The sequence below is a fragment of the Poecilia reticulata genome, linkage group LG23, assembly GCF_000633615.1.
Source record: "Poecilia reticulata strain Guanapo linkage group LG23, Guppy_female_1.0+MT, whole genome shotgun sequence".
NCBI classification, from domain to species: Eukaryota; Metazoa; Chordata; class Actinopteri; order Cyprinodontiformes; family Poeciliidae; genus Poecilia; species Poecilia reticulata.
The window spans coordinates 1,217,952-1,241,304 of NC_024353.1; the positions used below are offsets into that span (position 1 = coordinate 1,217,952).

Consider the following 23,353-nt stretch of genomic DNA (forward strand, 5'->3'; position numbering starts at 1 on the left):
CACACAGACCGGAGATAGTTACTGTTCACAGACACCTTGAGAAACAACGCCAGGTTTATCCACTTTGTTCCAGGTGTTACCATTAAGCATTGCATATACAATTTATTTTAAGACAGAGGGCACTAGGGCTGTTGTAAACGATTATTTTAGTAATCGAGTAATCTATAGATTTTTCTTACGATTAATCGAGTAATCGGATAAAAACAACTATGAAATAAAATATTGGTAAATATTCCATAACACCAGTGTTACTATCGGATATCAACATCAGTCTATTTTTTCCACATTTGAGCTTCCCTACCAGTTACTTTTTTGTAGACCGGGGGAGCAATACGGGATATTTACGGCTCCTCCGTTCAGAAACTCATCTACCCGCCATGTTCCGCCTCCCGTTTGTTCAGACCGGGATGATATAAGTTTATTGTGCGGTTCGTCCGTAAAGCTGCTCTTACCCTGTAAGCATCAACCCTCAGCCGCCCGCCGTGTTCAGTCTCTCCGCTCACCTGTATAAATCCTCTTCAGCTTCTTCCCGCCGTTCAACCAGCAGCTCCGGAGCAGAAAGGCTGCCGAACTCCCGGCATCGCGCCGGTCATTTTAAGGATGTTTATTGGTCCCACAAAAACGATGAAAACCCGGAATTATCACCAATCAGTAAAATCCCGGCGGGCCGAACTTGAAGATTGGACGTTATGCCGCTAACACGTAGCTTCCGTCAACAACTCAGAGGCGGAAGTCAGAGCTCCGCGTAACGCAAATAATGTTCCGGCTGAAACACGGTGCGCTAAATGATAAAACATAAATTAACGAAGCTTCGAGGCAGGTCAATTTTCCTCGAGGAATTTTAATAATCGAGGTACTCGAATCACTCGAGGAATCGTTTCAGCCCTAGAGGGCACTGCTGTAAAGTTGGGTGTGTCTGAACATGACTGCTAGTTGCACTAGCAATGCAACTAGTAGAAATCCAAGCAAAGTTTAAGTTGTGAGTTGAACAGGTGTGTGTTGAACATCCACCCAAAGTGAAACTGTTCCTGTGACGTTGCTGAATCAAGACGGATGCGGTTGAAGAATCTACATCTAAACATTGCGTGCTTACTCCAATTCAGGGTCAACAAAAACTCTACAGAGAAGAAAAATCATTTGCCCAAGTTGTGGTTGAGGTGTTAATGACCACAAGAGTAAAAATCCAACTAATGAGGAATAGCAGCCCTGCTGAAAGTAGACCGGTCATGATTTTTGAAGTAATGGGAATGTAGTTATTTTCTTTTATGATAGTAATCTTACATATTTTGATCTTTATTTGCCATTCCAAATACCCCATATGTAAATCTAAGAAAGCTGGTTCAAAAGCTGCACTCATATTTGTCACAATTCATAGTGGATTATAGAAATAAAGTGGGTAACCAACATTTTGAGCTCAAATAAATGCTTTGGTTGGTGCAAAACTCCATTTTCATGAGGAAAATGAATATAAACCTAAAATCCAACACGTCTCTTACTATTAATCTAATGAAATTTCCATGTTTAAAAGAAAATTTGCCCATGTAGGGAACCAAAACGAGTCGTACTCCAGAGGCCCAAGGGTTTCTAAAGTTTTTCTCAAATGTGGGAGAAAAGTAATATGTTACCTGGCAACCTTGGACGGGCTGAGGGTAATGTTGTTTGTCCTCTCAACGTGTGGTGGTGATACAGAAAAGATGAGACACACATTGAGCTTCCATTAGCATTTAACACGCAATACACTTCATACACAATCAAATACTTAAGGTAATTTCAGTAGCTAGCCTATCTATTGCATCACAAATGGCCACATTATCCCTTCAAACCAAATAAAGAATTATTTTAACAAGCTCCATTTAATTTTATCAAATGACAAATCTTTTCACAGGTGGTTTTTAATTCTTTAAACTATAGTTATTGCTTTAACATAAATAACATGTCCCTTTATCTCAGATCTTTTTTATTTTTAACTATCAAAATTAAAATATATGAATTTGCCTATAGCTATTTTTAAAAGCTTTTACCATGTTTATTTTTCACAAATGAAATATACTTTATTTTTTTAAGCATTTTAGCTTTTAACTGCATCCACTATTTTAATAGAATAACAGTATTTTACCCTTTACGCAAAACACTAACGACAAAACTGAAAAATATGCAACGCTCCTTTACTGCTACGTCTCTTTACTAAGATGCTAACATATGGTTCCTCTGGTTTTTGCAATAACACACAAAGATATGTCCATTTTACAAATAAAGAGACCAAAACAATGTCCTTTGTGTGAAAACAGCTTCAAAATGTGAAAAATAAAAAAGTAACTTCAAAATGAATTCAGCTGTTTCTCAGCTAGCTTAGCACAAATGTGCTAGGTCCGCTAGCATTAGCATTAATTAGTCTCCAAAAATATATCTCCTGTTTTCTGCACAATATTGATCAGAAACAGCCTAACGTGACTCACTAGTTGACTCTCAAGTCTACAACCTCTTCATCTCTAAAAGGTAAACAATATATATGAATCATAGTACATTTTTACTGACCCGTGATACAGAAAAGACGAGCTTCCATTAGCATCTAACAGGAAGATTTATTCTTCCTCTGTGTGCCCAACATTCTATATGCCACCAATTCGACCGTTGCCCCTAGTGGCTATATGTGGAATTACACTGAATAACTGAAATAACTTATTAGGACAGAAAAAGAAAAATTATGTTGGGGAGACTATTTACCCCTTTACAAATACATCAGCATAAAAATGTATTTCCAGTCAACCAGTAAAGTCATTTTGACCCATTTTGACACAATGACTACATGGAGAGTTGTTCTCTTGATCTGAGAAGATGCTTTGATGAAAATCAGAAAATAAATGCACAACATTGACCCAAAAATGTAATAATTTGTATTGAAACATTGAATTTTAACGTGTTTGTCATGGGATTGTCTTGTTTTCAAGGTGACAACACAAAGTGCTTACAGATCATGTAAACTAGAAACGAAATGGTAGAAAAAAAACATTTTCTTTTACAGAAGGTTTCACCTCAGATTTATATTCTAACTTTTTATTTTGCAGTTTGATTAAAATATTGTCTGCTCACTTTCATTATATTATAATGGGTCAAAATATTTCAGAGATTTGATGTTTCCATAGATTTTGATTACAGGCAAGAGATGGAATTCAAAAAATAATGAAGTCGAAAATGATACCAGATTTTTTTGGGGCTTCTTTCCTTTTCATAAGTTATTATCAACAAAATAGCCATTATGGTGGCAGGTCTGCTAATGAATGCTTATTTGAGGGGATCTGATTTGCTCAAGGCACAGTGTTTTCATGCAATGCGGGGTGAGGTGCAGTGTTTCTGCTGAACTAGATGAGAAACACCAATTAGCCATGTTTTAATGGCAGACAGAATAGCTTTTGAGAACAAAAGTCCAGCGGCGTGCTTTCCACGAAAAATAAAGCTGTCAGTCAGGACACATGGGAATAAAACGCTGGAAGTACAGGGAGGACATACTAAACAGGGCTAATTACATAGCTGACATTTCTTCCCTTCACACATCCCTTTGCAAAGCAATTTTTCCCTCAATAAATCCACAACACTGTTTTTGTTTGGATTTTCAAAGAATTATGAGATGATATTTAACGAGCAATGCAAAGTTAAGTCAGCTGTTTCCTTTGAGAACAATGCAAAAGAGATCAATGCGTGATCAATCCCATTTTAAGACCTGCTAAAACTTCTTGAAGAATGTCTCATTAATTTTCGCTCGGAAAAGAAAAATGCAAATCTTTGACAGCATGCCAGCAGCACTTACTGTGGTCCTTTTATTGGAAAATGAAACCCTCAGATCATTAATTATTCTTTTAAACCTCACTGACATAATTTAAGTGAGCAGCTACACTCGTGACTGGTAATTCCAGGTGGGACATCTTTCTATGGTAGTGCAAATGAAAGAGTCAATCAGGAGTATTTAACATACAGCACAGAATGTATAATGGATGTCTACGGCATGGTAAGAAGTAAGTGAATGGGAGAGCATTACAATTTCCATTTTGACAGAAACTATGAGTTTATAATAGCATTCATCCATCTATTGTTATCTTCTTCTCCGGCATCTTGTTTTGGGGTAAAACTCTTTCTTTGCCATAATGGCTCAAATCATTCTTTCTCGCTTGCAGTTCCAAGGAATTTGAACTCTTCCACGTAAGGCATAGACTAACCTTGCATGGTAAAAGCTACTGTATGTCCTTGACTTTGCCTTGAGGTTTTGTTCATATATACCAAAAATAGGATTGGTGACAAGGGGCAGCGCTAGAGGAATCCAACCTATAAAAGGGACTAGCTTGCTTTTCTTTGCAAAGAATGGTGTACAAAATGTCCTGAAATATTTGTGGAAGTTCAACATTAGGCCCCAGCCTTTGTTTTGGTCTTGGAAGAACCGGTCTTGACTCAAATCAAGGTCAAAGTCTCTCAAGGACTCAAGTTGTAGACCACAGCCAGACCTTACCTTTCTTAAACATTCTGGAACACCGCACTGGTCTGCCAATCAGTAGGTATAGCACTTCAATCATGAAGATAATGTGAAAAGCTGTCAGAATAGCGTAGGATATTAGGGTGAGACAAGAGATGAAATATCATATTACATCGAACACTAATCCCCTTCCATCAGCATACGAATGAAAGAAGCTGACATCCTCATCTAATCAGGAAAGCCACATAAGTGAATCCTGTTGAAATTCCCTGTCTCTATAGCAGCCCCGTTTGACAGGCTGTCAGGTTTGAACACCACCAGTTTTGGCCATGATGCATCTGTTACTGGGATCAAGGTTGACTTTCATGGATTAGCATCTGTCAGCTTTATTTTGAGCGACACCATGAGGCTTCAGAACTCCGATTACTGCCTGCGATGCTGATGGCCTCTTGTGACTGGCTCTGGCATCCTTGTCTCATCTGACAGAGCTGAAGTTGCCTCTTTTACAGGCAAGTGAAAAACCACAGAGTGTCTTCATACATCAGTGGTTCGAGGACTGCAAGTCCCATAACACCCCCCTGAATTTGACAGTTTGTTATAGTCTTGTGGCTTTTTGCTCAGTGCTTCATTTCAGAAACACAGAAATGTGGGGAAATACTCATCTCCCATTTAATTGTTGGCGCTCAAATGGATGTGTCGTTATGTAAATGGCGCAAGGTGAAAATCTAAAACACTAACTGTAAATTGAACAACCTGTCCAAGGGTGACAAGGCTCTGCTTATTGATAAACCCTGAATCACAGCAGAAAGAGGGACAGAATGGGGAATGGAGGAAGGAGAGGGCAGAGGAATACAAAAACAATGAAGTGGAACAAATCCAACAGGCACAAGGCTTTATCTCATTCCCTCCGCTTTCTCTGCCTTTTTTTTCATTTTTGCTATCTTTCCTTATCTTAATGAGCACCACAGCTTTCTATCTAGGGATGGTGCCAGTGTGATACATCACAGACGGGACACATACAGAGGAGCGAGGACAGGACAGTAGCAGGGTGACAGTGATGGCGCCGTGGCGATTAAGAGTGCTTAGGTAGTCCCACTGATTCAGCGAGGGCAAAGGAGCACTATAATGCTTACCGAAATGGCAGAGGTGAACGTCCTTTCGTCGAAAACGTGGAGTGCATGCGTGTTCAGAAAAACAATTATAAAGAGTGAATAAAAATGAGAAAGCAAAGGAGGCTTGGTGTTATGAAAAACAGCAGATTAAACTGGCACCTAACTCCTACTTGAGTCCCCGACTGGAAAACGACTATAAACATTCTTCTTTATCTTTTATGAACGTACTGGTTAAATTCGATGAATTAGTTTATACATTGCACCAATTTAGAACAAGTGTCATCACAAGCTTAGAATTTGTATTAAAAAAAATCTATTTAGTCCACATTCAACGATGTAAAGTAAATTACTTTAAATGAAATCCAATCTTTCAGTTAAATTCGGATCCACCGACAAGCTGCCTAATTCTATTCAATCATGATGCAATAACACCGAGCCAACCCAAAAATAAAAGGTTGGCCCGTCCAAGGAAGCTCTGCTAATTGCATTGGGACTTTGACATGGCCGCCGTCCCTCACTTTGGGAAAACAGTAGAGTAGAGAAAACATTTAACTGTTCAGGCTCAGACTGAATGACCATCTGGAAAATCCAGCTGGGAATGGAGATGAGTGGAAGGAGATATATTAAAAAACACTGGGTTGGCAGTATTTTCTAGGGAAAAGGCAGGAGCGCTTTCTATGAGGCAACAGGAAAGAAAAAGAGTTAAAGTTAATGGGAGCATTTGCTACACCAGTAATTACATCTTTGAAAGGGACAGGGCTAAACTCAGCATGAGTACGAAATATTGATTTCTGCAACTGCAACATATTTTTGTTATTATTATTATTATTATTATTATTATTATTATGCATTTTTACCACTTTTGGAACTTTTGTGTGAACCTACAAATCCCGATGATGCTGTTGCACAATTCAATTATATTCTATTGAATTCTATTCTATTTTAAAATAGTAAAGGACCAGGGGTAGTTTCTGTGGAAAAATACTAAGTAGAGAGAATATGGCATGGGTACTTTTAAGGGTTTCCACAGCTGTTACAGGTCTAAGCAATGTTCTTCTTGAGGTTTGGGCTAGTGCCCAAAACAATGACACAAGATAGCTGCTAAAGGGCAGAAACATAGAGAGGACACAAAGAAAGTAATCATCTGTCAGAGACAGAAAGGAGACAAAGACGTATGGAGTCAGAAGTACTTTCTATGTTGTGGAAAAACACACAAGGACTGGCAGAATTAGCTTTGTCTGCCTCCACACACAGCTTGAAACAAAATCATTGGGTATATCTAACAATGCCTATAAAAAGCATCCATCCTCTTGGATGTTTTATCCTTTTAATTGCTTTTGCAAAACAGTCATGATCAACAAAATATGGCTTTATTAAATTAATGTGAAAGTGAAAAATGATTTCTACAAAAGGGCAAAATATTTCATATTAAATAAGTGACTTCATAAATATTCACACTCAAAGTTGAATAGCCTTTGTATCATCACATGGAATATCCTCAACTACCCAATTTGTGTGACATGTGACCCTCTAAACTACTGAGAGTGGCATGAGTGACATTATGTTTATCCAGCTGAGTACACTTTAGTGGTCGAGTTGGCTATAATTGCTTATTGGCCGGAGTTAAAATTGTCTGGTCATAAAGTCAGAACCACTCACGGCCCAAAGTCTGAGTGTTCACTTGCATAACGCGATCTCATTACTCAGAGGCGACATCGCACTACATTAATAAAAGGTGACCTTTCCATTTGTTTGCAGACGACTCAGCCTGGCATAATTTCTCTAATTCATTCATGCAGTCTCAAAATCTCCAGCAGATTAAAACTGAAGTATGCATATCTGTCCTTTTCTTTGATTTAAACAACTACAGCTCCCTACAAAAGCTCCAAAACTTAAAAACTAACAGACAAAAGTTCCACAGATCACATTCATTTGAAGGGAATATTTACATGTTTAAAACAAGATGGAGGATTTTTTCCCTTTGGGATCTTCTCTTCATTCTGGCAACTGCTTGTGAGGGAACCTTATGCGACAGCAAGTGAACATGGTGTCTTCAAAGTTGTTTTGGTAGAAGCAGAAAAAAACGGGCAAGAATAACGATGAGCTGGTTGTGACAAGGCACAAAGTGTGACTGCAGGATGACTGGATCACAGCATCTCCAAAACTTTATTTTGTTTGGTATTTCCAGCCTGTGGTCAGTCAGTGTGTATCAGAAGCAGACCAACAAAGCAACAGTGATGGACCAGTGACAGGGACATAGGCTGTCTTGGCTTGTAAGATGTTTCTGTTTGCACATTTCATGACATCCTGATGCACTGGTGTTTTGGACCAACAGGTCAGGTACTGCAGCTGAAACGGTTGGAGAAGCTAAAGCTCTTTCTGAGAAATGTGTGCGTGCGGCACTTTGTGGCAACACACGTCAGGATACCCATATTGGTCATTATGTTATGCCTGAAGAGTCTATAATCTGGGTTAAATGTGCTATAAAGTTACACAAATCAAAACCTTCCTAAGTCACATAGAAACACAACTACTCCAGTTTACTGGTGCCACTTTACAAGTAGATTTTAATTAAACAAAATGTCCAAATGCAGGCGCAGCGTAGCATGATCCAACTAAGACAATTAATGAAGCATTATTTAAATTAGCCAACTCTGAAGAGCACTTTTATGCATTCAGTTTCATGGGAAGTTGGTGGAGTGCCAGAAACTCCCAGATGAAACAAGCCAGTCCACATCTCATCATGGACAGATTAATGAAATGAGGGCAAAAAAAAAAAAAGAGTTCTTCCTGAGTCAGTACCAAAACGTGGAAGAAAATGCAGAAACAGCAAGATATGGCATAATGTTATCCTGTCATGCTAACAGTTGTTCTCATGGCCAAGAAGCGCTTAGTGAATTATTAAGGTTTCTTAAACGTATTGTGAGTCAGAGCTTTGAGTGTCGAAGTTGCACCATGGACAGAAAGACACGCGCTGCATTGTGCAGCAACAATCACTGCTGTTCTATTTTTTGCCCACAAGCCTTAGATTAGATAATCAAAAGTGGGCACGTCTTTATGGTACAACAAATGGAAATGTCAATACACTCATTCAAGCTCAAAGGATTTTTTTTGTATGCACTGTAAAGAATAATGGAAAAGAATAATGCAGGCAGAGAGGACTGGAGACTGTTTTTTTTAACCTGATCAGATCATTTAAATGCCTTTAGGCTCACACAAATATGCAGGCCGTTGCAGACTGCCGTTGTTCCGAAGAATTTCTCCAGAGACGTTACTCTGACGAGCAGATGTTGCTTAATGTGTTTGTCTGATCAGGAACGCGCTTCAAGGTTGCTGCAAATGTCCTCGCGTGCCAAGTAAGAAAAAAAAACATTTGTCATGTATCAGCTTGTTGACACAAGGGATACATTCCTCAAAGCTAAAATAAAAAAAAGATGTGTTTTGATAAGCAGGAGACATGGATAATGTTAGAAATACATCTAATATACTTTAAAAAAATCTATATACAGATCCACACTAGGTAGAAGGTTATAAGGACACTTGGATTTAGTTTGAAAAACAGTTCAGATAGAAAAATGAAAATCTGCTTAGAAAGTCAAATGAATATGAACAGGATCAGAAAATGTTTTTTTTTATGTGTGTGAAATAAAGTCTTTAATGTGAAGTGAGAGGGAAAAGTGTGCGCTTTGAGGAGGCAGCATGGAGGCGTTTGTCAAGTCATATAGAAGCTGCAGGCTCTCTCTTCCTTGTCAAAGGAAAATTGACTTGTCCCCTCTTTACCTTATCCCAGCTAGCTTCAGGACATTGTACATTCATTACTGGATGAACTCCAGTTTCCCCTTTTTTTTTCTTTAATTTTTGCATCCCAGAAGGCCTGTGATGTTTTCCAGACAGGGTGGTTTCTGAACTGTCAGCTGCAGTTACGACAATATATGATCTTTTCGTTGAGCTGGATCTGTTCAAAAATAAGTCGTGGCTATTTTAATCTCTCCTCCACAGAGAGCTAGAACACATCTTCAGACATGTTTATGCAACAGATTGTTCAGTTTTACTGCTTTCTAGTTGAATCCAACTCTTAACTTGAGTAGAGTTCACTTTTACAAAACTCAAAAATCAATAGAGAATTTGATCAACATTCTCTGAAGGTTTATAAGAGGGATTTGTATTTCTTACTTCTTCTTGCACGCTCGGTAAGTCGTGGGATCTTTCAGATTATTTGGGCCTGGCTGTGTTTCATGAAATGGAAATATGTAATATACTTGTCCAACAAATTGCTTGCCTGCTGAGTTGTCAGAGGTAACCGAGGTGCTGAGATTGACATCAATGAAAAGTAACTATCTGCTGTGCACAGAAAAGTATCTAGAGCACGCAAGAAAGTTTATCTGGTGCTCACAAGATACCATCAGGTTCCCACGAGACAGTATCTGGTGTGCAGCAGAAAGTTAGTTTCTCGTTCAATGTTCCTTCAGGGTCTCCGTAGAAAAGCATTCTTTAGCATTGCTATCAATGCTCCTTGCAATTTTCCACAAAGTAAAGAATGAAATTTATTTAATTCAAGAATTTGAGAAGTGAAAGTAAAATTATAAAACACTCAAATGTGTGGCACTGTCAGATATTGTGACTTTGAAGCTGGACGAAAATGCAAAGAAGAGCCTGGGAACTTTATGATGATAGAGGGTTTGGTCCTTTCAAACACAGGAGATGAAATTAATGACATAAGAAATAAGTGAGTCTTATTTGGGGTAATGCTGAGCAAGAACTAAGGAGGGGAGACTATGGGAACTAAAATACTAAGATATCTTAACCTAAACACAAAGAAATGGCAAAACTGAAACTAACAGAGAGTAAGTAAAGGGGATGAAAACTGTATTACTACCTTCCACTTCACAATGCTCTGAAAACTTCAAGAGTTACATAAATCACTTTTGACAGACATTGTCCCAGCAATATCATTTTATTCTGAAAGTAGAGTGTTTCTGACGGTGTCATTGTTTGGGGCACAGTGACACATGGCCACCTACAGGCTCTCAAGGGAATCCAACTCTTCGGCTCTGCGGATTAAAGCTTGTTTTTTTTCTTCCACCTGCTTGAATGTCATTTCCTGCTTGTTAACGCTCCATTATCGTCTCTTACCTCATACCCACTTGACACGAGCACGAAAGAGAGCGCAGGCTTTTTCAAGGATTTGTCACACCTGTGCAAGAGAGGTTTTACCATTAATTATGTCATGTCAGGCAGAAGGCTGCCGTCCGAAATTTTGATAAAAGTCCACTGTGTCATTCAGTTGCATTTTATCGTTTGCGTGCGTCTCTCTGGCAGTGGTTTAAGTAAATGGTTTTGCTCCTTTTAGTAAGGATGCGCTTAAAGCGTTGTGTTTTCACTAATTTAAGTGCATACAAAATTTAAAGAAAAAGAAAAAAAATGTAAGAAGTTCCAGTTGCAGAATCTCTAACTCGTAGCTGAGCGCACTAGATGGTAAAAATAATCCACAACTCACAGCAGAGAGAACTTGAGGAAATGAATGCAAATTCATAATTACTCTCCAGCTCAAGACTCAGATTGTTTAGCCGTGTTTCATCACCTCACAGAGATGGGTCGGGTTTTGGTTGGATACATAAGAACCTCTCTCTGCTTTGATGGTTATCAGGACAGTTTTCATTTCCTGTCAATTTGGGGTTTTTTTTTTCAGAATATTTGCAGACACTCGGATGCCTCAGCGCCGCTCCTTTAGGGTTTTTGTTACAATCCCTGACAGGCCAATCAGCAGAAGAGCTTATAAACATGTTAAAATTAATGAAACAATATCCTGCAAGCGGGAACGCAAACTTATAGTGAAGCCAGAAAAGGTTTTAGGTTATTGGTCCACAAAATAATTACATCAATTGTTTACATTATTATATATTTTTTCAAGTCGCTCTCTTCATTGGACACCAAACTGAAATGTATAAGTTTGGTATTACATATAAGCCTTGAGCCAATGTTGTGTAAGTAATGATTAACAGCATTCAAGCAGTGTAAAAATCATTCAGAGGTTCCCCTACAGAGACCCTGTGCAGCAGCAATGATTGGTTTTGCATCACAAACACAGGCTAAATGAGGGCCCTAAGCCTGCACACTCCTGTGGAGCCTGCCAGCAGGGAAAATGCATGTAATCATCAAAAGCACTGGCAGGTGCTTTGGGCGTTACCTGTTCAACAATGACAGATAGGATATGAAAGGCAGCGAGGTGCATGCTGCAAAGTGAAAAAACACAGATGCCACTAGTGAAAATGTAACACCTATACATGCTTGAAGCAACATCATTGGAAGCGCCTAGTTTTTTTGTTTTTTTTTTGACTCAGCTGCTGATATGTGATTTTTTTTTTAAAAACAGTGAGCTTGTTGGATGTTCTTGTCCATCTGACCAGCCTGGAATCCATTACAATAGAGAGTCAGGACAGAAGTTGTGAAAAACGGTGAAGTTGGCCTTCTCCGTTTCCCTGAGGGCACAGGCAATTTTCAGCTCTAGTGAGCCTGGCTCCAGGAACACCCAACTCTGAACACAGAGCAATATTCAAGCTCATTTATTCACATCCTCCCATGGCAGAGACCGACTGTCGCAATTTTTACTCAAAACAAAAAAAGCTGAATTTAGGATTACTGTATGGAGGGCCTCAAATTCAATCAAATGCTTTTCTGTTTTTTTTTTTGGAGTGAAAGGTTTGAAAAGTTTCAGGAAAACATTCAACAGCTGTTTGTACTTCATAAACTCTACTGAATTGTGTGTTATTCAAAGAAAGGTGAACATTAATGGTGACGCTCTGCCACAGTTGTTGCTCTAAAACTTTCAGGTAAGCTTCGTGATCGATAGCTGTGCTAGGAGCGCCTCTGCTGCTGCTCTCTGCAGGTGATCACGATGGCACTCGAGCTCAGCAGGTTTCAGTGCCAGTATTTTTCACCAGCCGAATTTAAAGTGAGGATGATTCTGTTTAGCTCCAGTAAAACAGATTTGCAACTTGCAGAATCATAGGCAGAACAGGGCTTGACGGCTATGGCAAAAAATCTACGCTTCCCATGTCGACTGCTTGTATTTCCCCGTTACTTCAATGAGAAATGGAGCAAATATTCTCCATACTTTTTGCATATTCACAGCTGTCTACAGTTAGCTTAAAGTGGATTGGCGTGTTTGGGCTTTCTACGACTTATGGCAGAGATTTCAGGTGTGGGACAAAGCTTATGGAAGTCAGACTTGGACGAAGAGCTGTTAAGGGACAAAATGATCCACTTCACTTCTCTAATCCATGCGTCTCAAGTGAGCCACAAGTGTGTCTCATTGGTATTGTTCATGTTTTTGTATGTTAATCAGTGGATTTATGCTTTTTATGGGGATTAGGCCAGTTTAGCTCCATGGCTAATGCAGTGATAAGGGATTTCTGGCTCAGCAGATAAGTGAATGCTCACTAGTTACTCAGCAACTAGGCTCTTTGGTTTAAGACTTTGTGTCAAAATGGCAAAACCAAGCCACAGAACAATACTCCACTTACTTTGATTTCATGAAATGTTCACTGGAAAGCTAATATCACTCTGGGAGAGTCGTTACTTTTAAATCAAATCATTTAAAATAAAAATAATCTGCTTTGAAAACTGTCTGTTCACAGAAGTGACCTGCAGTTTTCTTTATGTTACTGAAGGAGTTTCCCACAGACTGATCCTCCATTTCATCTTGTGTGTAAATGATTTTTCTCTTCACTCCTTTTTTTTATGCAGATGTTACTGCAATGCCGTCATAATAAACAAATTAAAATGTTATTAAAAAGTTCATTTAGAGTTAAACATTCAATTTACTAAGAGAAATGTATTATATAGATTAATTACATGCAGACTGATGTTTTCAGGCCATTTTTTCTGTTAATTATAATAATCTTCTGCTTACAGCTAATGAAAACACAACATCCAAGATTAGAATATTACAGCAAACCAATGAAAATAACAGTTTAATGCAATAAATTGGAAGACATATTGTAATTTATTAAATAGGATTATATGTTTATTCTGTTGAATCACATGTATTTTTATATTTAAAAGGGCATGCTATGGATTATTACCAGAAAACAGCTATACTTCAGTCCCAGTGACAGGATTACATTGTGATTAAAAATTATTATTATTTTTCTATTTGTTTCAAGTACAAATATTTGGTCTTTAGATGTGAGCCACAAACTAAAATCACAAATTTGGACGTCTGCAAATAACAGCCAGATTGTCGTATTTGAGAACTAAATCCCTGTCTGAACACGACCTTACAGGAATTTACGTTCACTTTGAACTGATGCTGAACGGCTCTCTCAACAGAATAAAGCTTATCTAGGGGTGAAAGGAGTGAAATGAAAACAACTCATCTTTCAACAGGATGATATTTATGGCGAGTTGAAGTGTGATAAGTCTCCACAGCGACTGAGTAGCTCAGAGTTTTGGCCATACTGAGAGGAAACCACATCACAGAAACACAGCAGTACTTCATAAACTGAAGGTTTATTACACAGACTATCGGTCGGGCTTCAAGTGAACCTGCAGTGATCGCTCCCCTTTTGTAGATCAACTGGCAAATGTTGTAATCTAATATCTGACATACAATTTATCCAATTGTCCAATAAATGAAAGACTACATTTTCTATCCAAACATCCATTTTCTTACACCCTTGTCCCTCAGTGGGGTCGGGAGGGTTGCTGGTTCCTATCTCCAGCTAGCGTACCGGGCGAGAGGCGGGGTCACCCTGGACAGGTCGCCAGTCTGTCGCAGGGCAACACAGAGACACACAGGACACACAACCATGCACACACACACACACGCACACGCGCACACACACGCACACACGCACCTAGGGGCAATTTGGAGAGGCCAATTAACCTGACAGTCATGTTTTTAGACTGTGGGAGGAAACCGGAGTACCCGGAGAAAACCCACCATGCACAGGGAGAACATGCAAACTCCATGCAGAAAGACCGGGAATCGAACCCAGAACCTTCTTGCTGCAAGGCAACAGCTCTACCAACTGCACCACTGTGCAGCCCGACTAGATTTTCTAGAAGGATGAAATACATTTTGTGTTCAGATGTAATCTGAAATGTCAAGACCATTAATTTAAATGTTTTAAATTGTTTTACGTGCTTTTTTTTAATCGTCCGTTTATATCTGTTTAGATGATAACCTTTTAGTTTCCTTTAATTTGTTTTTGTTTGAAATGACGCAGCTCTCTAATGGTTGCAGTGATTATAAAAATGTGTCAGATAAAGGTGCCTCTAATCATCGTCGTCGTTACTGATTTAAAGGCCAAATTTATTATTGTGATTTGTTGAATTAAATGACTAAAAGCCCAACGCAGAACGAGGTACGATGCTGATTCAAGTGGATTAATAGAACATTAGTTGTTTTTTTTGTTTTGTTGTCCTCTTCTTCTTCCATTTCCTGTCAAATGTCATTATGAAGAGATTCACTAGTTAGAGAAGCTCATATTGTTGTTTTATCTTAACCTCAACATTTCTCTTTTGCTCCCTTGCAGGTTCCATCCGAGTTGTACGTGGCAACAAAGAAACCAAATGCCATGGATGTCTTTAACTTTACATCCTGGAACGCCTCTGAAGGCAATGAGACCGAAGTCATGGAGGAGAGAGACAGTCCTTACAAGACCGTGGAGGTAGTGTTCATCGTGCTGGTGGCTGGTTCCCTGAGTTTGGTCACCATTATCGGCAATATCCTGGTCATGCTTTCCATCAAGGTGAACAGGAACCTACAAACTGTCAACAACTATTTTTTATTTAGCCTTGCATGTGCTGACCTAATTATTGGACTGTGCTCCATGAACTTGTACACAGTATATATAGTAATAGGCTACTGGCCCCTGGGGCCAGTCGTGTGCGACTTGTGGTTGGCTTTGGACTATGTTGTCAGCAATGCGTCTGTCATGAATCTCCTCATAATAAGCTTTGACAGATACTTCTGTGTCACCAAGCCCCTGAGCTACCCTGTAAAGAGAACCACCAAAATGGCAGGGATGATGATTGCTGCTGCCTGGGTCCTTTCCTTCATCCTCTGGGCACCTGCTATCCTCTTCTGGCAGTTCATTGTTGGTGGGCGGACTGTGCCTGAGAAAGAGTGCTACATCCAGTTCTTTTCCAATGCCGCTGTTACTTTTGGAACTGCCATTGCCGCCTTTTACCTGCCTGTCATTATCATGATTCAGCTGTACTGGCAGATCTCGCGAGCGAGCAAAAGTCGAGTGAAGAAGGACAACCGCAAGCCTTCAGGGTCAAACCCAGAACCTTTGATACCGGGCCAGAGGAGAGAGAGCACTCCGAAACCCAACAACAACAATGTTCCTGGGGAAGACGGAGCGCATTCCCAGAACCAGACTGCAGATGATGGAGCCAACCAGCACGATGGAAAGCTGCAGAATGGAAAAGGGCCTTCATCGTCTACTGCCGACGTAGAAACGGAGGGTGACAGTGTTGCAAAGGAGAACTGTGCTCCTGCAGAAGAGAAGGAGAGCTCAAATGACTCCACGTCCGGCAGTGTGGCAGCTTCCAATCAGAAGGACGAAGAACAAGTCGCCTCTGCAGCAAACTCCAGTGCTGAGGCTACGCAGCAGCTGCCACGGCAACGAGCCAAGGCTGGGGGCTCCAAGCTGACCTGCATCAAGATCAAGACCAAGTCCCCGAAGGGCGACTACTACACACCGTCAAACGCCACAGTTGAGATCGTGCCAACCACAGAACGTCAGAACCACGTGGCGAGGAAGATCGTGAAGATGACGAAGCAACCGCCAAACAAGAAGAAGAAAGGAGCCCCGTCGCGGGAGAAAAAAGTGACCCGCACCATAATGGCCATCCTGGTGGCTTTCGTAGCTACCTGGACTCCGTATAACGTGATGGTGCTCATCAATACTTTTTGTTCCAGTTGCATTCCCAACACTGTTTGGACTATTGGTTACTGGCTGTGCTACATCAACAGCACCATCAACCCAGCCTGCTATGCTCTGTGTAATGTCACGTTCAAAAAGACATTCAAACATCTCCTCCTCTGCCAATACAGAAACATTCGATCAGCCAGATAAATACAAGCCCCCACTGTGTATATGTCCTACGTATGGGTGTTGTGTTGTTGTCCATGCATACGAGTTTATGTGAAAAATGTGTGAGACTGAGACAAGAACATTTCAAAATCACTTTCTACCATTTCATCACCCGTTTTCCAATTTCTCTCAAGAAGCTGTTGTAGCACTTTACTCTTATTCAACTGAATTCAGTTGCTGTCACTCGTGTTGTGCAGGAGCAGCGTGTAAGACGAGGGTTGTAAAAACGTATTTAGGTTTGAAACCTTGAAAAAAAGATCAGCAAACATAAGGGGAGTAACGGAGAAGGACGCTGAGCTGATCGAAAAGAAAGCAGGCTAAAAGGCAGAAGACGATCAGTGCCGTATGGAAAACGCTTCAAAATGGGAAAATAGGGCTGACTGAACTTTCAAACCTGTCAAGGTTGAAATTCAGTAAAGATATTTGTAGATATCTGTATATATAAATGGTGTGTACTCTATTTGTGTGTGCACATGTGGGTGTGTGCTAGCTTAGTGTCTGCGTTCACACCCACTTGTGCCTCTTTGCTTGCCTTCTTCTTTCAATGTGTGATCATCCTCATCACAGCTCTTCCTACCAGCAATATATAGAAAATTGAGTGTTTGGTTTTCGCTGACAGGTTCTCATCCTGATTGGTCGCCATCCAATTTAACAAAAACAGCCTCAGTAAAAATCAATAGGCAAAACTTCATAAAATATTAATGCAATAAAGTTTCACTTGTCAAAGTTGCACACAAAAGAGAAGAACTGAAAATACAGCTATTGTGATTTCAGGATAGTTGAAAAGAAGTCTATTTCACTTCAACATTTAATCAATATTGTTCACATTTGTGGAGGCGTTTGGAAGATTACAATACAAAGTTCCTACTAAGTCTTCTTACTTTAATCTCATTTTCTTTATTAAAATGACACTAAGCATTTTTACCACGTTTAAAGGGACATCTTGAAAATTGTGGGTGGCACAAAAACATCAAATTTTATGGTTTCAAAGCCACTTTCTGATGATGGTTCAAGACAATCAACATTAGGGATGCAGCAAGAAATCAGCCAGTGGCTGAAATTTGAACATTTTTCCATTTGACCGCTGTTGAAATTCCATCCTTGAGGCAAGGAGCCCAGCATGTCAAAATCACAAGGCTAGATGACCTTCTTAGCATGGTAGCAGGTTCTGCATTGGCCCAGTAGTGAACCAATCGGTTCAATCACATGTTGAAGTAGGAAAACATCTAAAAGATGCAACTCTGCTGGAAAAGGCCAATCTGTCCTAATGGCTAAAGGTTTTCTGGGATGTCATCTCAGGATGGGCACAGCATGCACACCTGTAAAATATGCCATTTGTAAAGTGAAGTCCTGAATTTCTGTATCCTACTGAAAATGTGTGAACTGTGGATAAAAGTCCTTTTTTTTTTTGCATGACCCACCATTTAGGGCACACTCAACCAAATCTCACAATTTGGACCAATAGCGGGGATTATAATAAGAGATTATGATTACCGCCTCATCACATTTCCTGCAAAGAATCCAGCTAGTACAACTTGTCATGTACTATTAAAGTCAAAGCCGAAGTGAATAAATCAAGACATTTTGACCAGACAACCGAAGAGGGGGAAAAAATAATATTTATATTTGGCATGAAATCGTTCAGTCGCACTTTTTCATTTGCCGCAGTCCTCGTCACTTCAGCTTTTACTGCTGACAGGATGTCAGGTGTTGATTTTTATGGCAGCTATTAAGATATTTATGTTTGCTGTCAGGTTGCTAAGAACACAGCGAGTCAAACAGGAGGTAGGAGCTCAGAGCTGTCCAGCATTGGGGTCTGTGGGAGGGCATTTTGTGGTGTGTGTGTGTGTGTGTGTGTGTGTGTGTGTGTGTGTGTGTGTGTGTGTGTGTGTGTGTGTGTGTGTGTGTGTGTGTGTGTGTGTGTGTGTGTGTGTGTGTGTGTGTGTGTGGGTGTGTGTGTGTGTGTGTGTGTGTGTGTGTGTGTGTGTGTGTGCGTGAGCATGCAGAGGAGTGGATGCCTTTATTTGATCTTTCTGATTCATTGATGCACGTATCGCAAGGATGAAATTCGTGAACTCGTGGATGCGTGTGGGTAAAGCTGCTGATGTGTGCTTGCGCGCTCCAAGTGTGGAGTTTAACTTCCGATCACAGGTCTCAGCCTCGTGATTTCGACAAAAGGGCTATTTTTACGTCTCCGCACGCCTGTTGCGACTCCTCTCCATCTGATCTCGTCATTGATTCCGAGTCGCCGTAGTTCAATTAAAAGTGATAAGTCGCTGTGTTTACTTTAGCGCCAGGAGAAATGAGAAAATATCAATTTACCGAGAGGCATGTTCCGTGTTTCCATGCATGTCATCCATCATTTCAGCCTATTAGACCACTCTGGGTTACAGTAATGCGGCTGGCTCGTTGGAGTGATGAATATGCAGCAGCGTTTGCCATCAGGAGGTTGCCACGGCGGCTGGTAGGGGGGCTTTGCTGAGATTTACGCCTGCACCGGGTAGCTCCTTGAGGCTGTCGGCTTTAAAGAGAGATCTGGGACAGATCCTATAATGAAAACTCACCATGAGGCTGATCAGATTACGGGCCGATGTGGAACACCTACATTTTAGATTAAAGGCTGCCCATTACACGCTCAGCTTGTGGTTGCATGCTTCAATCCGGTGCCCCACTTCTAGCGTGGTTCTTCTCAGCCATTATCCTTGCATGGTCTCTAATTTTCATAAGGTCACGAGTGTAACATAAATATTTCATGTACAATTGTGTTGAGCACCCTGTTACTAGTTAATGCTTCGCCCCTAGAATCCCTCTCCCAGCTAGAAAACGCTGTAAATACCGTTTCCAGACTGGATGTTCAGGGTGGTTGTGCTGCTGAAAGCTGAACCTCTGATTCAGCGGCCAGTTGGTTGCGGCCTGCAGTCGGTTTGCTCTGTATTCAGCTCCGTCCAGCTTCCTGTCAGCTCTGACCGTCTTAAACAGCTCCGCTTGGCCTTATCTGACCAGAGCACCTTCCTGTTTGCTGTGTCCTCTCTGCGCACTGCAAATAATCACTGGTTATGATGTTGGTATAAAAGGCCAGATGAGTGAAGTGCAGGAATAGCTGTGCTGTAAACAGGCTTTTGACTGAATTCATGTCAAATGTACACACAGGTGGACTTTTTTTTTTTTTTTTTACTAACTGAGTGAATTCAAAAAATGATTTTATTGATTTGGGTGAATCAGAGCAATTTTATTATTTATTTGACAAAAATTCAAATAAATAAATAGAAGTTTGTGGTTATAATCTGACAAAATGTGAAAAATTAGGTATAATGTCATATAAGAGAATGAGAGGATTATTTTAGCTTTATGCTTCAAGATAAATGAAAGGAGCTGGAGAGGGAATTATTTTTTACAGATTTTATATTTCCTTTTGCCTCCACTGTTTCAAAAATATGTATAGTGATGCTGCCAGTCTTACTGATGTTGGGAAGAAGATGGCTTGATTTCAACTGAGTATAACTGAGTTGCAGAGCGAAGCAACTTGGCTAGATTGTTAATTACTTACTGAGAAAGTGAATCATTAGTTTCACAACCATGATTATTGGTTATTCGCGTGAATGGATAGGAGATGTTAAATAAATTCCCATGTGAATTTACATCCTTCACATGGAGGAGTGGAGCTCTGCCTGTCTGCCTGTCTGCCTGTCTGTCTGTCATCTGTCACACATCCAAATAGAGACTAAAAAGCTTTCCGAAAACATCCGATTAATCTCAGCCTAGCTGTTGCTTGACAGATACCAGCAGGAGAGTAAGTGGTGGTCCGAGGGTCTCGGTCTGAGCGGCGCGTGATGAAAAGCGATGGCATTTTATCACTTCCTGCGGCGGTGCAAGGGGGGCAAGTTGCATCGAAACAAAAAAAAACAAAAAACAGCAATGCTCACAGCAGGGGCCGACACTCTTGTACACTATTCTGCTCACTTTGTGGTGAAGGTGAAAACAAAGAGGTCTCGTGTCGAGCTGACTTTGAAAGACGTGCCCTGAGGGCAAAACATGAGAGGAGGGGTTTGGCTGCCATGCATCCAAAGGAGAAGCGATAACATTTTGTTGCATTATAAGCACAAACTTTAGTATATTTTATTACTGTTTGGGAGCCGACGGACACAAATTACACACAAGCAGACTCTTTTGATAAATTAAGTGACTCCTGAATGCAGTAGGTTGGATTTTTGCTCAGAAATATGTTGATTACAATTTTTGGAATTTTATTTTGCTAAAAAAAAAATTGTAAGACCCTTTGTATGTTTGCTTTGACTTCAGTGTGCTGGTCTACCACATAAAATCTTAGTAAAGTAAAATAAAACACACTGAAGGCCGGAGTTATAAAATGTCAAATTGTGAAAATGGGACGTGCCTTGCCTTGTGCTTTTGCACGGCACAGATGAGCAGGAAATGTGTGGAGACGTTTCAGTCTGTCAGAAACTTTTTCTCCCAACTCTCCCAACAAGTGGACCATGTTTGGAGAAGCCTTAGCTCCGCTTTAGGACGGGTCAGCCAAGAACTTTAATGTTCCAGGCGATTTCTTCCATCTGGTGTGTGTTCCACAGTTGTTTACCGTCCCTCCTGCTCGTTTTACTGAGGCTCCTGCAAACAGAATCTCCTTTTTTGTGGTTTTATGGTCACAAGCTTCGCATTTTATGATTCCATGAAAATGTCCATATATTCGTTCGTCTGTTGAATGGTACTGGGATAAACACAGAGCGTGTGGTCATCAGATCATCGTGTGCCGTGAGAGCCAGCTGGGCTCCTGTTCGTACGGCTTATGTCAAAGGGCTACTGCTGCACCCCGTCTACGGAGAACCTGTGACACAAGCGTTAAGCAGAAACAACTTTCTCTGGCTTTTGTTCTAGAAGAAGTGGGTGTTGCTGAGAATGTCCTCAGCAATCTCGGATAGAGGAGCACTTTCTCCAAATTTGGAGATTTCCTTTTTTATTTATTTTTTTGCGTTTTTAAAGATGGTATATCGCCGGATTGTACAGAGCAATTTCAAGTGCCTTATCAAGAGTGACAGGAATAAATTGCTCCTTTTATCTTCCGATTGTTGTGGCATTTTTAGTGCGACTTTGCCGAGACGTTTGCTGAGCATTTAGGAAAAATGAAATCCAGTCTTCCTGAATATAACCTAAATAGTTAGTTTTTTTTTTCTCCTGTTCCAGCTCTGAGCTCCTATTCTTTAGTGTTACTTTAACTCAAAGCTGAAAGAAATGAAAAGATGAAACTGAACTAACATAATAATCGCAATGGCTTGAAATTTACCATCACTAAAAATATAAACAGTCATGGAGGTGAAGAATGTCGGTAATATACTGGGCTGGTTCACAACTGCTGCACTGGAAACTGTGCAGGTTAGTCTGCGTGTGTGTGCGTGTGTGTGTGTGTGTGTCATCATTACAGATCACTTTCAGATGTTTGTGGCTGTGTGTGAAAATTGTTTGCTGTAAAATATTTTTAGACTTCTTTAGTTTTGGTCATGTATTCATAAATGACACCCTCAGTGTGAAAACATCAGATTGGACGCAAATCACGGAAGATCTCCAATTTGTCCTCTTTAAAATAATGTCGCAGCAGTAAAACAGCTTCCAAAGACTCTGTGCTACATGTAGTTACACAATATTGTACATTTTCTATCACATTTTGTAAATCTGCGACTTTTATCATTGTACAGAGTGGAATTGTAGTATTGAAATTATATCTGTGTACAACCTGTCTGTTGCTTCTTTCTTTCTTTATTTTCTTTTTTTTTTTGAGAAAATGTTATTTACGATCTATGAATATTGTGAAATATGAGCGATACAAAGACAGAGGGTGTAATTCTATGTGCATTTCTAGAGTTTTATGATTTGCAAAAAGACAAAAACACACAAAAAAAACATTCTTGCTGTGCAATATGAGAACTGTACCGTAACTTTTCCACATGTGAGCGCCGGGGTCCAGGGGATTCGAAGAATGATTTCTGCAGTCGGGAAAGACGAGTGAGAGCGAGAGAAAACCCTGGAGGATGACAGAAGCTAAAACTAGTTTCAGTGTGGCTCAAAAGCCCAGAGGCGACGGCTTTCATTTTGATTTTCACCTGTAAATTTATGAGGCTTCACCCTGGGAAGAAGCCGGTTCACTCAATGGACACACTATATAACTTTTTGCAATTTCACAACCTTTTTTTTTTTTTTTTTTCCCCATAAGTGGTTGTGTGCCCTGGTCTGAACTTCAAGGCGGGGTGGGGGTCACACAACCCACCTGTGTTTGAAATAAAACTCATCAAATAAATCTTCAAACAGCCTGCTGCAGACGTTCAGCTCACATTCAAGTGTTAATTTTCCATTTTTCTTACATATTTGGATGTTCATTGTGTATTCAATCACTGTGGCTTGTGGCTTCTATTGCAATAGGAAAAAAAATAACTCAGCAGTTTGTTGTCTGCCTTGTATATATATATATCTATATGACAGTACATTATATGTAACTCTGATGCGGTACATTTGATATGTACATACACGTGGTATAGCTACTATCTGAATGTCCCCCCTTCCGCTATTAATACTTCCTGTACAGTAACATTGGTATTGATTTCTGTTTTAATGCATTCTTGATTATTTGTTCTGAACAACGAATCTGGAGTGTTTTTAATCACTCG

The 23,353-nt window shown here is 40.1% G+C and overlaps 1 protein-coding gene and 1 long non-coding RNA gene across 3 annotated transcripts in view; one reads left to right on the plus strand and one right to left on the minus strand.

Annotated features, from left to right (window-relative positions):
• LOC103459118 (uncharacterized) overlaps positions 1 to 1,890 on the minus strand; it is a 39,940-nt gene extending 38,050 nt beyond the window's left edge. Inside the window, exon 1 of the long non-coding RNA XR_532679.2 lies at positions 1,626 to 1,890. This is a non-coding gene — a long non-coding RNA (uncharacterized LOC103459118). The remainder of the gene's footprint in view (positions 1 to 1,625) is intronic.
• chrm2a (cholinergic receptor, muscarinic 2a) overlaps positions 1 to 18,543 on the plus strand; it is a 78,988-nt gene extending 60,445 nt beyond the window's left edge. For both annotated transcript variants that reach the window (XM_017302827.1, XM_008400395.2), the window contains one exon: positions 15,114 to 18,543. In XM_017302827.1, the coding sequence (XP_017158316.1) occupies positions 15,114 to 16,664 (1,551 nt within the window). In that variant the 3' untranslated portion in view covers positions 16,665 to 18,543. The remainder of the gene's footprint in view (positions 1 to 15,113) is intronic.
• The last annotated feature ends 4,810 nt before the right edge of the window (positions 18,544 to 23,353 follow it).